Source organism: Gobius niger (assembly GCF_951799975.1).
Source record: "Gobius niger genome assembly, chromosome: 16".
Classification (NCBI taxonomy): Eukaryota; Metazoa; Chordata; class Actinopteri; order Gobiiformes; family Gobiidae; genus Gobius; species Gobius niger.
Genome location: NC_136867.1, coordinates 19,654,692 through 19,671,494, shown reverse-complemented (window position 1 = coordinate 19,671,494; position 16,803 = coordinate 19,654,692). Strand labels below are relative to the sequence as shown.

The 16,803-nt window shown below is 40.3% G+C and overlaps 1 protein-coding gene across 1 annotated transcript; it reads right to left on the bottom strand.

The window, feature by feature from the left end:
* Window positions 1-795: 795 nt before the first annotated feature.
* On the bottom strand, window positions 796-5,866 carry cldn11a (claudin 11a). Its single transcript, XM_079573807.1, has 3 exons — window positions 5,539-5,866; window positions 3,791-3,955; window positions 796-1,692 (listed from the first exon to the last, which is right to left on the bottom strand). Exons 1-3 carry the CDS (start codon window positions 5,762-5,764, stop codon window positions 1,430-1,432), a joined length of 654 nt encoding a protein of 217 aa, XP_079429933.1. The 5' UTR covers window positions 5,765-5,866; the 3' UTR covers window positions 796-1,429.
* Between the last annotated feature and the right edge of the window lie 10,937 nt (window positions 5,867-16,803).

The window sequence follows — 16,803 nt, the reverse complement described above, 5'->3', positions numbered from 1 at the left end:
ATCGGTATTCGACACGTTCAAGTAACATCGGGTACAAAATACTATCAATGTAATCATAAAGACTGCAGGCGGAGGAGGAGGAACAAAGCACTGTACAGTCATAGTACATCATGGGGCTAAACACATACCTTTGTTCAGAAAGTGTAAAAAGTATGATAAAAATAGTAAAAGTTGCTAGTGTATATTCATTTTCATTGCAAGTATGCTTTGGTCATCTTGAGGTATATATAGACAATTAATAGGTATTTTTCATAATGTGTATTTGCAAAGTCAAATTTTACACTAAGAAAAAATACATATTCAAAGTACTCACATACAATGAAGGCACTGCTTTATGATTTGTTATTGCATATTTATAAAAAAAGATCTAAGCTGAAACTCATTTTCATACTTAAATGCCCAGTAACTGTTATTTATTATTTTTTATTTTTTTTACAAACAGTGAAAGAGGGAGTGAGTACAGTGTGAACTGTGGTCCAAACTCATTCCCCTGTCCATTTCAAACATCCCAATTTCAAAGATTTCAGGGACACACGTTTCTGTTTTTTTTTTTCTGTACAGGGCCTTTAAAATAAAAGCGTAATTGCCAGAACACAGTCTCTCTTGAAGAGTTAAAAGAAACCAAGAGTAACAGAGTTAGATGCCCCTCCATTGTCTGTTCTCACGCTTCCAGAAAGCTGTTCTTAGCCTTGGACTGAATACAAGTTAGTCAAAATGTATTTTACATTCAGTGACAAAGTAGGCCAGTACGTGGCCTAAACTCTAAACTACCCACATGTTCCCTGTACATATAACGCAGACAAAGGCTTTTCATTTGAAATATTGTTTCGGCAATTGAAAAGAAAAACAGAGCAACGCCTTTTAATGAAGGCTATTATTCAAGAGCTGAATTTACACGAGACCTAAGGAATTCTTCATTGTAATAAAAATGTCTTAAAATAGCAAAATATATCAAAGGAAATCACAAAACATCTAATTATGAATCAGGATGACAAACAGCGGACCACTCTCCCACGCTCTGAAGTGTCTGAGTGGGCCATATCTCAGGAGGAAAAAGTCTCAAAGCAATTATTGATCCATTGTTGAAGAAACGTAGTAGTTAAAAACGTGATGATTCAAGGACATTTAAGAGTCTTATCGGTCTTCTTCTGGTGGAACTCAGGAGAATTGTACTGTGCTTTAGTGAGGGCAAGTCCTTGTTTAGATATGGTTTGGACCTGGTTCAGACTTGGTTTTTAGATCTGATGTAGATCCAGGTTTTTTTGTTGTGGCGGTCTGCTTCCTTTTATATTGGTTTGATCCTGTGGCAGATAGTCCGTGCTTGATCTTGCGCCGTTGTACTTTGAAAGCCAAATATTGAATACAGAGGCCCGTGGTGAAGAGATGAAGAACCGCTACTCTCTAATACACAGTACATACAATGGTCCCATCACACGTGGGCGCTCTTAGCGTGATTAGCCGATGCCGCTGCCGGGCCGTTGTTGCTGCCCTGTTTGGAGTAGTAGAAGCGATTGTTGTCCTGATACGAGCGTGAGTGGGACTCGGACACGCAGCAGGCCAACATGCAGCCGCTCAGCAGGGAGAAGAGGGTCCCGATCCAGCCCGTGTACAGGGAGAAGCCGAACGACATCAGCCCCTGCTCCTGGTACGCGCCGATGGGGAACCAGACTGTGGACACCATCCCACACGCACCTGATGGGATACAGAAAAAACATGTTTAGGATTTATGTTACAGCCGGAGAAGAAAATACTCAAAAGTTCAAGTTAAAGCAACGTTTGCGATATAATCATCCAGCTGGACACCTCGGACCAACATCCTGGCTCAAGATCTGAAGATGGGTCTCTGTTTGCTGCACTGCGGTTGCCCATGGCTCCAGACAGGTTGCCTCGTAAGCAATAGTAGGGGAGACCGGGGGTACTTGTCATACAGGGTCATTTATTGAATTACTTTTTATAGCCACACTAGAGGGTGCTGTGTGCTGGTACTGACACATAATATGTGTATTCTTCTTCTCTACCAATAATCATTTCCTCATTTGGACTGAGGACGTGAGGAGAGGACACATTTGAATTGTTTTTATGCCTTTTCCCAAACTTTAATGTCTGGGTTATTACTGATCTGAAAGACAGAGATGTTATCTTGGATTTGAGCCGTTTCAGAGCAAACATGCTACAGAAATGTGTTAGCTAGCTTACATTGTTTGTAAAGTGGACACTTGGGGCTATAGAGTTCGGGAAATTCTGCAGTTACCATGGAGAGCCACCATCTTTGCAGCTGTTAGCATACATTCCATTGACCAACATTAGCTAAAAACAGTATAAAACGTGAAGAAAATAGCCGTGGAACAACTCCATTAGCTGCTGAGTTACTGCTTGTAAACACATTGTGGTGTCCAAGTGTTTTAATGTGAACAATAACTCCAGTATTTTAACTTTTAAAATCTCCATTAGTTTACAATTGCTGCTAATCCCATAATGCTTAGCGATATGACGTCTCATTCCCGAACTCATTTTGTTACACCGACTAAGGGGTTATTTGTCACATGGGGTACAAATGGTGGGACAACAAAAGGTTACAAAAGTTTAGCAAATTTCATGTTAACATTAAAAACTCCATTAAAAAATATTGTGACAACCAACCCCAAACATTGTGACAACTTGCCCTGCATATCGTCAGTCCGTTTTGTTGTGTTTGACGGTTAATAACTATTTATCTCAATATGATAGAAAAAAAAGAGAGCGAGGTCTCCTCTAAGTCAAGGCTTCAAGCTTTCATTTAATGCAGGTCTGACTCTTTTTTTTTTCTTCTGTTTTTCTGATTTTCTGTTGATGAGCAGCAAGCTCTAGAAAAAAAAAAGTGTGACAAATAGCCCCGGTCTCCCCAACAGTATGTATTAGCAGCTTACGTGACATGGAAGCACAGATCTCGCTATTCCATGATCGCTGAATGTGGTGATGAGGTATTAATTCACTATTGGGGCAGTTTAGGAATATTATTGCAGGACAGTCGCACATTTGGGATACTATGGGAAAAGTTAAATCAAAACATGTTTATAATTCATGACAAAAAAGTAGCTCGGTATGAAACCTTCAAAAAATATATGAAGTTTATTGATTTTGTTCATGTTTGAAATTGAGTTGAAGTACCCTGCTTGTATTGGAAAGGTCGATGCTTTGACAGTCAACAACAGCCGATGGAAAATACACAATCGGAGGCAGGTGTTCGACTTTTCACTGACACAGACAGTGAAAAACACTGCATTTTTAGCCCGGTAAAGCGGTCAGTTTCCAGGAGGACCCGGTCAGTCACTAGCAGGGTGTGGACAGCTGAGGCACGGGGGGTAGGAATGTGCAGGGCTTTCTGTGTCAGTGGTGGATCTAGTATGTGTGGGAAGGAAGGCGGCCATATTGCACATCCTCACCCGTCAGCTGCTTCTCATTTGAGGTCACGGGAGGTCAATGGCACGGGGTCCAGGTTGGAGCATGAAACAACAACACCTGTGCTAACACTGCTGCTTCTGATTTCTACCGCTATCTCCAGAAAACCATAGAAATACAAGATGGAACCTAACAATTTGTAAGATTTTGAATTTATTTTAGAACTTTGTAGGGTTGAAGTGTTTTGCCAAAGAACACAAGGACATCATTATCAGTAACGGATTGCTCACCTTTAGTATAATCAGGGAATGTCCTTCATAACTTATTGCATTCTTCTGCCTCCATAGCTCTGTCCAACTGGATCATTTTCCTATAGTGCAGTGATTGAAGTAGCCTTATCAGGTTTTCTTACCGACTACCAGTGTGAGCACTCCTCCGATGACCGTGCGCTGGTTCTTGGAGCTCTGGGGCTCGTTGCCGAGGTTGATGCAGGGCATGGACATGAGCAGCAATCCCACCGCGGGCAGTCCCAGGATGCACCCAGTGATCATGAGGGCGCGGGTCGTCTGGATGTAAGCTGCAAAACACATACATTTACGTTTATATTTATGTTCCATAAAATCAGTTTGTGTAGAAATAAAAAGGCTTTGAAATACTAAATCAGATGCATGACTGGAAGACCTAAGTGATTTACAATATTGTATGTCAATGTAATGTTTTTGCAACAGCACTAGTAGTGGTTATTTTGAGCTAGTTGTAGTGCATAGAATTGATGTTAGGACCGTGCCCAGTATATTGTACTGAGAATATATTGTAATGAAGAACTTCACAATACAGTGTAATGATATGCAAATACTTGAAAAAAACAACAACTATGTTATATGTTTGTTTGACCCCAGGCTTTTATTTGGACCAACAAATGTTTGTTTTTTTATCTATTATGTTATGGCACTGTATAGGGATGCAGTGTTAAGTATTTGAGTATTTGGCAATATCCAGCAAGCCGCTATATCTGAAATACTACTATACTGCACATAGAAAATGCAATATTATTCCACATTTTAGGCAAATTACTATAAGAAATATACAGACCTCACTGGAAAAATTGGCATTATCAGTTGTAGGAGCAACACTATTTGTAATTGAAGGATGCCTAACTTCAGAATAGGGCATGTTTTCAAGTTACTTTACTCAACATGTACTATTCCAGCTCTGTTCAACCAAATTTAGGATTCTGACTTTTTCTTGTCGTACAGTGAATGTATTTTTGCCACCACAGAGTTTGTTGTAAACACAGCAAAAAGCAGATCTTGTTGCATTATCTTCGCCTACGATTTTTTTTTTGGAGCGATGGAAGATACAGTAGAAGTAGAATCTAGTGACATTTACTTTGGGTTTGCTGCCCCATTCTTCACCGAACCACCGCTCAAAGCTGTACACTGGCGGGAAACGCGCATATCATTAATTTACTTGAACATTGTGATTGTGTCGAGATTCTAAAGATCCAAAAGAGATATTGCACACCTTTTTCAACTCTTCTTGGTGATATACTGTACCTAATAATAGGTGTTTTGCCTCATATGTGACTTTGTTACCCATCACCCTTTAGAATCCCGGCACTAAAACAGATTACTATTATTAAGGAACTGGAGATCAATTAAACCCCTGAATTGTAAGAATTGGCTTAAAACTATAGAAAGTATACAACGCATGGAAAGATTGACTTAAGTAATATATAACAAACAAGCTGAGTTAAAAAAAAAAGAAAAAAAAACGGTCAACGGCCAATGAATAAAGATTTGGGAGTTGGAATAAACACATATTTTAAGAATTATAATTCCATGGTGGGGAGTCCCATTTACTCTTCTTTTCATACCCAAGGCAGTGTTGGTTTAGTATAAAATAAGGAATGGTAAAATAATCAATTTAACATGTTGTGTTTGTTTTGTTTGTAATAATGGAAATGTAAAGATATAATGTTCATGATAGAATAGAGTTTGGGCCAAAAAAATAAATAAATCACAGTTGGAACAGGAAAAATCAGGTTCCCCAGCTTTAGGTAGTACGAGCCAACATTTCTCAAATCGTTTACCAGTCTGATTATTTCCCTATACTGTCACTGGGAATCAAACTTGCGCTTGCGCTTGCGTGCGTGCGTACCTGGCAGGTCCAGTAACTGCGTAAGAGAGATGCAGTGATACTGTCCGGTGGAGATGACGCACTCCGTCCATGGCCCCTTGGCGCTCAGCTCGTCCATCTTCTTACAGGTGCTCAGTCCGTACTTGCAGTTGAGCACCCAGTCGTTGGTCGCTGTGGCTATAACGATGCCCAGCCAGCCCAAAACACTCAGGAGAAAGCCGCCCAGCTGGATACAGGAGTTCGACATGACGCCAAAAGTAACGGTGCCAAAAAAAAGTTTAAAAAACAAACAAACCTATAGGCCTCTACTCACTTACAAAAAAATCTGATTTGCAAATATTGAAAAGAACTACTCCAAGTTTTAGGGTCGCTCCTTAAGTGCTACAAGTTGGCAAATCCTCTCAAAGTCCTCAACTCCTACTTCAAAACAATACAATATTCCCATCTGCTTTGGGTTTATATGGGAAAGCCCGGGAGCTCGACTTTGACTTTCAACCAATCAGCAGCGTTGGCCAAAAAAGGGCACCGTGGGATGGGGTGGGGAAATGTCTGGGAATGTGTTTTATCTGGCAAAAGGTACATCTCTAACCGAGTGGTTTATACCGTGGTAGAGGAGAGGTGCGTGACCAGTGACAGTGGTGGGTGTAAGACCAGACAAATGCTGCCCTCTGCTGGATTACATAGAGAAATGTAAGTGATAAGATGAATTGAAATGGTTGTAAATTAATAAGAAGAAACCAGTATTTGTTCTCAGGTTATTTAGAGTAACCTAAATTCTTTGGTATTTTAATAACGTCGCTCTTCACTGTTGTGTCACAATATTGTTCGACCTGCTCTCAGCAGCACCGGTCCATAAACAAAAGTTCACACTCTATCTTATGAACAATTAACTATTAGTAACAGTCTATTACTCGTCCCATTCAGTCTGTATCGATCCTATTGGAAGCTTTGCACACATTAAGCTTAAAAGGGCACATTTTTCTTGTACAATACAACATTTTGCCTCCATTGCATCATTGGATCATATTTCTCACTTTCTCCACTCTCTCTAGCTCCTCTAGGACAAATGTGCTCCGGAAAGACTTTGTCATGTCCCAGGATGACCCTGGGGCTTCCTCCCAGCACTACCTCCTGTCCCAGTCTGGAGCAGCAGTGCAGGAAGTTCCAACCGCATAAATGCTCTTATTGAAAATGTGGAAAAATTCACTTACTTTCATAGTGCACTATGTGTCATGAATAGTGTATAACACATTTAAATCATTTATTGATTAACTTTCACTTTCTGGGAGCAGTGGCTGGTGTAATTCCCTCACCCATGCAGCTATAACAGCGGGCAGTGTTAGTCATGAATTTCCTGAGTGCCATTTTAAGGACTTCTGGCTCGGGGTGGACGATAACTAAATCCAAGTTCACACATTTCACAATTAAACTGACGTAACTCACTCAGAGCATGACGGAGACTGACCAAAAGAAGGCGTGAGTGGGGGAGAGGGTCTGTGTTTGAGCATGGAGCTTCACCACTACAAAACGATCTTTCCAAATTAGCTGATGTCCAGAGGGAGGAGATCATGTTTATAGTTATATCAACCTGGATAGACTCAAACAGACAAAAGCAGCGATTAGGAAGATTTATTGACATGTATATTGGTTTTGGCGATCAGACCTTGTAGACATCGATGTATGTATGAAAGTCAGTATGGATGAACAGCTTGGGGTTAGGGATGTCTTCCCCCGGAGCCTGGACACTGGTGGTGGTATAAGAGACCCGTGAAGATGCAGCAGGTAGAAGCCGTGGGCAGAAGAGGCGGAGGTGGGTTGCAACACAGCTGGGAAGCGAACAAACCATGATTGCTGGGGCTTAAAAGCGGGACCGAGGGCGATGATTGGCTGCTACGGAGGTGCGGCTCTTACGCTGATGGCTGAGGTGGAGGTGTGGCCCTCACGGAACCGGTCATTGGCTGGAGGTAGATGATGCTGAAATTAGTCTACCAGTTGAATTAACGCCTAGGCTTCATAACGTCCAGTACAACGACCAGTGGAGCTAAGGCAGACGACACGAGAACATTGTCTTCACTCTTCATGCTGAATTGTGATTTAAAGACCATATCAGAAACCTTTCATATTTTCTTAATGTTTTCTAGACGTGTATTAAAGTTGAACAAGCCTTCCACGGGTTCACGCTCATTGTTCACAAGACTTGTTTGTTTTGAGTGCCGCGCTTTTCCCTGATTGTCTCCGAAAAAAAAAGGTGCCTGTTGATTTGTAATTTTCTTTGCCTCCGCGCCGACACAAGCGGAGTCTATTAAAATGTGATGATTGTTTTGTGCGGGAGAGAGCCCAGTGGTGCGTAACCGCTCGTGAAAGGGAGCGAATGAATTTCCATCTATTGGGCTGAATCATTTTGTATCACGCTCCTTTGGCATCTCTTTATCAGGGCCAAAAACAATGCACTTTCGGTGACAAGACGGTTCCCAGTGTGTGCGGTTATGGAGTCCAAATCGTCTTTTCAGATTAATATCAAAGGCGCTTCAGTCTGTTTCATGTTTGTTCTTCGGAGGGTTGACGGGTCAGAGAGGTCGACTTAAGTCCGTGCAACTAGAAGTAAAAGTTAGTTCAAGGGAATATTTTATAGTGAATTGACTTTTTTTTTCTTCTTGTTTTTCCAAAATACCTATATTTTAGTTTAAAGGCCTGTGATGTGCTTTATGCTGAAGGAAGACACCGCACGGCAAAGATGTTGAGCTTCTACTTTGGAGCGACGGTGGGAAATAAGGACTCCAGAGGGACGATTCATGGTGGATATTAAAAAAGGTGACGGAGTTGTTTTGGAGAGTGAATATATGAGTAAAAGAAAGAGGGGATTCATGGTTGACATTTGAGAGTGACTCCCCTTAAAAGAGGCAGCAACGAATAACACAGAACAACAAATGTATTATTCCGTGTCTTGCCACACACCTATTTACTTTTGTATGGTCTCACGCAAGATCCTGCTATTTCATGTTATTCTGTTTGTTTGAATATCTTTGAAAATGCAACTTCATTTTGATGACACAATCAAATTCCACTTTGAACAGCTATTGCGTAGAGCAGTGGTTCCCAAAGCGGGGTCTGAGGCCCATTGGGACCCTGAGAGGCCCTGCAAGGGGGCCTAAAGATTGCACATCAAGCACATAAGAAAGTGGGGTGTGGCTGGTGTAGACGAAGATTGGGATTTTAACCTCTTAACCGAGGGCATTGCCTCCAGTTCTGCTTTACCCAAATCTAAAGCTTCTCAAATGGAGAGCCAGTGTAACTCCTCATTTGAAAGCTAAGACCTACAGAATTGATGGTAACTTTTATGTCACGTTTTGTTGCCTTTTCAACCCTTTTTATTCATTGCTTTTTCATTGATTTTTTGTCACTTTTTGTGGCTTTTTTTTGAAGCGTTTTTGTCCTGTTTTTGTCTCTCATATTGTCATGTATTTTTGTTTCCTATTCATTGCTTTTTTCACCACTTTTTCACCGTGTTTTTGTCACTTTTTTGTCAAATTTTGTGGCATTTCTGCTGCTTTTTCACTCTGTTTTTGTCACTTTTTGCCATGTTTTTGTTTCCTTTTCATCGCTTTTTTTCCCACCACTTTTTCACCGTGTCTTTGTCACTTTTTGTTGCCCTTCTTGAAGCATTTTTTGTTGTGCTTTTGTCTCTTTTTTTGTCAAGTTTTGGTCCGTTTTTTCCACCACTTTTTCATCATGTTTTTGTCACTTTTTTGGCTTTTTTGCTGCTTTTTCACCTTGTTTTTGTCATGTTTTTGTTTCCTATTCACCGCTTTTTTTTCATCGCTTTTTCATCATGTTTTCATCCTCGTTTTCGTCGCTATTTTGATGCTTTTTTTTCATTTGGGTAAAGCTAAACTGGAGGAAATCACCCTTGGTTCAGGTGATGGATAAGATATTAAAAATTAAACATTGACTAACAAAAAGAAAACCAAAAACTTGTAATCCACAGTCAGATTGAAACACCTACCCTCATGGTTAAGTGGTAAAGGTAAAAAAAGTAAATCAGATAACTTACAGATAACAGACCAGAAAGACTATACTGTTGACCAACAGGTGGCGATGTTGCACAGCGCTCAGACCCAGCGCCGGCTTTCAGGTGCAGTGCCACAGAGGACAGTGTATCCCTTCTTGCTGTCCTTGCTGAATAGAGTTAAGTAAGTCCTCCATCACTCCACGAGTCCGGTGACACGGCAGCAGCATAGCAATCAGCCTGAGGAAGAGACTTCATACACAGCCCCGATATATCCCAAAGCAGGAGAGACGTGTGCCCCGAATTACACTCCCAAAACCAAGCCTACAGTGTCATGCATTTCAAAACAGGAGAATCCTCACTTATCTGATGCCTCGTGCTCTTGTTTGTGTTTCGCCACGAGAAAATCTATATGAGAATCTGCAAAAAATGATCCTCATCTTGGCAAAGCCTTTCCTTTTCGAATCCCCGGGTTGCTGCAATTTTGCCAAGAGGGCCTGCAATTTTTCACTTCAGCGATATCTAAAATAATTACTTCAAACCACGCCCCACACAATCTCGCAATGACGGCAGTTTTTCGGGTTCTAGGAGTGAAGTGAGACGTACCAGTGACTCGAAGGAGGTTTGCTGAAAAACAAAAGTTACCATTGGGTGGTTTTTGTGGGAATACGCAATTACAAGCTCGATATTCCAGAAGAGCCTCGTCAAAGTGAGGGCCGGCCACGGAAGATAATCAATTTAGAGTTTCCAACATGAATTCTCAGCAGGGGGTATTGAGTTGTGCTCAGTGAGTTTGGCTCATAGGAAGTTTCTAAAGTACCGCTGAATCAATAGAGAGAGCTGTTTAACAAATAACTATGAGATGGACTTTTTTGTTGTTGAGGTAGTTGATATTTTGTGACATAATATTTGTCTAACAGGTTGTATTTCGAATCTCTATTTAGCGCTCATTCACTGTTCAGTCACACAGATGAGCGACTTCTAGACACACAACATTTCAAACGGTTTGCAAACCTAGGAATCAAAGATAGATCTATCTCTGAGTTAGTAAGTGAATGTCCCAACTGTCTGAACCATAGAAATGAAAATCTATGGCTACAAATGCAAATGGTACCTAGAGTTGTTTCAGATTCTTGGAAGCCAGTCCTTATATAAAAGTATGGCATGCTGATTTTAAGAAATGTATATGATTTCTGTGATTTCTTCATCTTTAACATTTTGAAAGAAGTATAGCCATTGGACACACCGGACCCCGAATAAAGCAGAACACGAACTTAAAGGGACTATACAGAGTTTAAAAATGTTAAAATTTAGTATTTTACTCCCCCTTCATGTGCCAGCCATGTGTAGAATGAGCTCAGACCTGTTCACCACAACTGCCTCTAAAATCGAGGACTGTCACTCAAAAAGGTGTTACTTCGGGTCTGCATGAGGTTAATATAGAACCTGCAGTTACGCGTAAGACCTGAGGTGGCAGTAATGAGTTTAAACAATTACCAACTTGCATCTAGTCCCTTTAAAGGAACAGGCCACCGTTTTTACATATTGAGGTATGTTCTTTCCTGAGCTTAGACGAGCTGATGCGTACCTGTCTGGTCTTTACACGTGTGCTAAGTCACGCAAAAAAGACCAAAGATGTTGTTAGCATTTAGCCTCGCCTCCTCTCCTCTATGGGGCCAAACGGGGGGTGAAGTTAGAAGCGACCAAGCTCTTCCACGTTTTCCCTATTTAAATACGGCTATGTGAACTGTTACACGATCCAAGTATAGTTACACAAAAACAAAGGTGTCGATTTTCTAAGTGGATGAAAAGGTGTACAATATTGTAAGGCGTAATAATACCTTACCGCGTAGTAAAGTCAAAGTGCTTCTAAGGTATTATTACGCCTTACAATATGGATGAAAATGATTCTGATTCTTACAAAATCGACATGGTTAATTTTGTGTGACTGTATTGCAGACACTGTTTAGTGTGATTACCTAGTTGGGCAGAAATGGCCTCGATTTACACAGCGCTTTTCCACTTTCATTAGGCACTCAAAGAACCAACGCGGCTGAATAAACTTGTCCAGCAGATTGAAGGAAAACTTAGGATCTCATGCTCTTTTCAAAGGATAATTTAAAATTTCCAGCAGAGCTTTGCAGACGGCCGCAGAATAAAATGTCCAAAAATAAAAACCGGTCAGACAATGGACCAATCAGAAAAAAAACAGAGCATGCGGTGTGGAGACTGACAACTGAACAATAGACATCCAAACTGGGCTCCAGCTAGAGTCGTTATAAATACCTGAGCCATTGTAGCTAAGTGCCGATGATTGGTCTGATGGAAATTATGGCAAACAGAAAGTGCAGGAGAGAACAGCGTAATTGCAACACTGTGAATCAAAATTTAAGTAAAGTGGACAATTCTGAAGCTGTCGAATAGGTGCTTCTTTTTTTTTTTTTTTTTGAGAATTTATTCTTTTGCTGCTGAAGTGATTTGTCATGGGTGGTCATCCCCGACGAGCACACGCGTTAACATGGAGCGAGCGGGGTCCGTAGCCTATAGGACTGGTTCCCAAACAAAATCACTCAACCAACAACAGGACCCCCCCCCCTAGAATTAGCATTGATAATTATTTAAGATGCAAAACATTTCAAATCTGATTGGATACTGTATTTTGATATTTGGCTTAAATATACACATATGCTGTTTTCAATCAAAAATGCATCAGTTTCAATGTCTGAAATGTTCAAAATATTGTCTCAAAATAATTTGCAACTTCCACTTTGGGAACCACTGGCCTATTGGACAGGTTTACAGACTGGGGTACAGGGTGGAGCGTCATTGCGTGTGTTCTAGCGCACTCGCTAATAACCCGTCTAAAAGGAGGTGTTTGATGTGTGTGTGTCATTAATCAGGCTGATATATTTTCCAAACTAATAAGTCGCACCAGCCAAAAAATGCATTCTTTCTGCTGCTCGATAACCGTTGTTTACATATTTCACTATTGCATCTTGTAATTTGCAGAATGTTGTTTGCTTTTTGAGGGCATTTGTGTTCAGTCCTAGCAGATACTGGTACACAAGCCTAGAGTAGAGCGCCCTCTAGCGGCTGTCAGTGAGATAATAACAAACATGTGAAATTATATATTTTGATATATAAGTTGCACCTAGGTATAAGTCGCACTCACAGCCAAATTATGAAAAAAATATGTATTTGATTTTTATATTATATATATAGTATATTAGTTTCAGTTTCAGTTTATTCGGTCAAAATCATGACAATGATTTACATTCAGTTAAGTATACTTCTTCATAACATAACATACAAAATGACCGAAAAGGTATAGGCTGAAGCATTATAGTCCGGAAAATACGGTACTCCCGCTGATCCGGGACTAGGATTATTTTCAGGACGGCTAGATTCGGGATTCGGGACAAAAGCCGTGATTTCGGGATGGTCGAATGTGTCATGATGATTTGACCTTAATACAACCAAGAATCCCTAAAATATCTAAAATTCAATTGATGTCGTCCAAATATTTGGACTAAATAAACATTAAAGGCAACACAAGTAAAAGCTTAATGTAGTAAAAAGGATTTGGCTTAGCTGTTGTGTACCTGTTTCTGCACGCACTTACACGCATCTTTTTCAAAGTCAAAAAAAAGAGAAGCTTTTAATCAAAGTGTGTACCTTTCAGCAGTTATTTCTCAGTTAAATAGTCTAAGAGCCTGAGAAGAATTGCAAGAATTACTAAAATAAAAATCTATGTGTTTGCTGGAAAGTGTTAATGTCAAGGCCTGAACGGCTTTATTGAACTGCACTGAGCACAACATTCTGAATTGCTGTCTACTACAAGTAAACAGCCGGTATTACTCCCACTGCGGCTGAGAAGGAGCTTCAGAACATGGTGTCACTCACATGTCTACCCCTTCATAGAGTCTCCCTGTAATCCATACTCCTCTATAGACGCCCTGTCACGTCGAGCCATCTATACGTCTAAAGCTGTGAGACGGAAGCGTGGAGGAGGGGGGACTGAACCGGGCATATTCCCACACTTTGAATCCCATACACGGCAGCACGTGGAGGCACGGGAATGGGAATCTTATGTTAATGGGGGTTAGGATTGCGACAGCGACACTGACAGAGAGGGCTGATGGGATTTGAAACCTCCCGGGGAAGAAGAAATGTAAAATATATCAAGGTGCGTGTTGTAAGTTATGAACATGGGTGAGTTTAAAGAAGTGGCTCGGAGTCAAAACGAAAGGGTGAGTCGATCTGTCTGTCTCAGGAGGAAATACACGCAAAAGCAAATCATCAGGGACAGTCATGTAACATTGGTGAGGATTTGTGATATAACCACTGACGGGGGAAGTGAGTTGTGCAGATCTTCTGGTTCCATGGCATGTCTTGGTCCTGAGTGAGAAATACTAGGAAGCAATTTGTTCAGTTGAACAGTTTTCCTGAAAAATCAAAATTGTGATCATTTAGAGTGAATGTGAAGCATGGCCAAAGCAGAACATTAACTAAACCAGTAATTTACCAAGCCAGGTTTTACAAGAGTTGAAGAGAAAGTGGCTCTGAACAATATCAAAAGCTACTGTATTTGGATATTAGTCAAATTTTCTCACCTTGATTTAAAGAGACTAGATGCAAGTTGGTCATTTTATGCTCACTACTGCCACCTCAGGTCTTGCGAGTAATTGCAGTCTCTGTATTAAGCTTGTGAATGACGGCACTTCGGACCCGAAGTAACAACCTTTTGAGTGACAGTGCAGGATTTTAAAGGCAGTTGTGGTGAACAGGTCTGGGCTCATTTTACACATTAGGACATGGTTGGAACATGTAGGGGAGGAAAATACTTAGTTTTAACATTTTTAAACTCCGTATAGTCCTTTTAAGACTATCATCACACTTAAATTTACATGATAAATCTCAGTTAATGAAGCTTCTGCGCAAATTCAACCTGGAACAGCTACATTCATTCATCACCTCATCACCGGCAGCTCTCTAAAATCATCCAATCACAGACACTGCTCAAGCCGCACCTTCGCGACAGTTTTAAATGCCAACTCTTCAAAGTGACATTTAAAACGTATTTGTGAAGTTAATGCAGCTGAAAATGTTAAATACGATTAAAGCTGTGGGTTTTAGTACGAGGGACACTGCGATACAAATAAAAACACACAGCATTCTTGATTTTCTACACTTTGGCAGACTTACACGTACTATAGTAAGTGAATTGAGAGAGACTTCCTTAAACCAGGACTAGTGGACCGTCCCGTGTGAGGAGGGGTGTGTGTGAGTGGGTGGGGTGCTCTGACGTCCCGCTCAAAGAGTTACGACTGCGGGGGTGAAGAGGTGCCGTGATGGAGTGATTGGAAGATGGAGAGAACCCTTTTTGTGACCGGCTCGATTTGATGGAGGGGTGGCCATATTGGATGAGTCATTCTGGCCGAGGGGTGGGACTGTGGGTACTTCTTCAAATCCTTGTCAAGTCACACACTCAGTGATTAACAGGGGGAGATGTTGAGGACAGGGCACACATTTTGTGCCTCTATGTGCAAAGCCATGTTGGTTTAACGGATGAGACTTCAGTCAAAATGTTTCAAATAAATCTTTGGAAAGAAAATGTGACATCAATCATAAGATCGGTCTGCACACTTGTCACAGTAATGTCATTTTGGTGGTTTTCTTTGGCAGGCTAATAAATTATGTGTTATCAAAAAATCTACATGTCAAATGTTCAAAGGCCTTTGTTTGCAAGAATAGAGCTGCTTTGTATTGATTTGACGCTAAGACAAAAATATTTGTTACAATGTTTTTAAATGACAAAAAAAATGTTTGTTATTGACATAGAATTACGAATAGCACTCACATGTGTTGGAGTGAATAAAGCTGTTTTGTTGTGATGTAAACATCACATTTGAAGATGAACAAAATGACTGTAAATAACTAGTTTCGTTTTTGTTATTTCGTTTTTAGCTTTGTATGGTAATAAGGCCAAAACTAAATTACTTTTGTATTGATTTTTTTTTTTTTTCAACAATTAATCGATTGACTATGAGAGGAGCAAGAACATTTTACTTTTTTAAACATTTTGCCACACAAAGCTAAAGCGGCCTGTTGATGGAGGAAACTTAAAGTGAACGTTTGTAGTTTGTAAGATGCCTCCCGCCCACTGCACGGGACTGTCTTTCAGTGGGAGACTGAGACACCCTCAGTGCAAGAAGGAGCGCTACCGCAGGTCTGTAAAGCACTTTGTGATACCTTTCGGTATTATTAATAAAGTTTGATTTGATTTGATCTCCACTGCAGTCAGACTGTACAACACTTCTGTGAAGTAACATGTGCAATAATCTCTTTGCAAAAATACATGTTATCTCTGTATCTGCGTCACTTTATCAGCCACTTGCACTATGACTGTAAACCTTACACGGCCAATGCTGACATTAATATATATTAAATATTAATATATATAATCTGTTTTTGTTATTGTTTATACCTTTTGCCCCTTAAAGTTTCTGTAGTCATTGTATATACGTAATTTACTATTTAATAGTCTGCACAGTTCTTGTATATTTTGCACCCTCGAGTGTTTCTTGAGAGCTGATGTAACATGTGATTTTTTCCATTGTGAGATCAATAAAGGCTAATCTTGTCTTAGAGCTAATTCTGCTTTCTGATTGGATAATTGTCCTGAGACACAGATATTTATGAAATTCATCAAATATACACATTGTTCAAGCCATTTTTGCCTGTGTGTACCAGAAAAACAACCAATTGATTGCAGAAATAGCTAACTATTTCAATAATCGATTAGTTGTTTCAGCCCTATCACAAATATTCCCTCTCCAAGCACTGACAGTACACATTTATATTGTCACTTAATTGAGCTGCATATTAGAAATATTTCAACATTGTACAGCCCTATGTTTTCATTCTGGATGCTGTCTCTACACATGTACGTTTAAATTTGTTGCTCAAAACAATATTGATTCTTAATTTTGTATCAATACTGTACTCCTTATGAAATGTATTGTGGTCTGTGTATCTTTTTGCACTTTCTGGAATGAAGCCATTCTATTTACGAACCTTTCACATGGAGGATTTAAAAAATGGTACTCCAAATAATAGAGGTCAATGAACAATGAAGCCGAATGAAAAGCAATCCATGTCAAAGTATTTTTCCCACGTACCTGCGTCTCTTGTATCTGGCTGTACGCCTGGTGTTAACCTGCATCCCCCTGGGCATGAATACATTAGGAGAGATTGAATTCAGGCCCGTGCATATTCAT

What these genes read in the sequence shown, in the direction of transcription:
- cldn11a (XM_079573807.1), bottom strand. Translation starts at nt 5,764, where the DNA reads ATGTCGAACTCCTGTATCCAGCTGGGCGGCTTTCTCCTGAGTGTTTTG. An exon ending in GCAGTTACTGGACCTGCCAG is followed by an intron (nt 3,956 to 5,538) that starts GTACGCACGCAC and finishes TGTGTTTTGCAG; the next exon opens with CTTACATCCAGACGACCCGC. An exon ending in AGTGCTCACACTGGTAGTCG is followed by an intron (nt 1,693 to 3,790) that starts GTAAGAAAACCT and finishes GTATCCCATCAG; the next exon opens with GTGCGTGTGGGATGGTGTCC.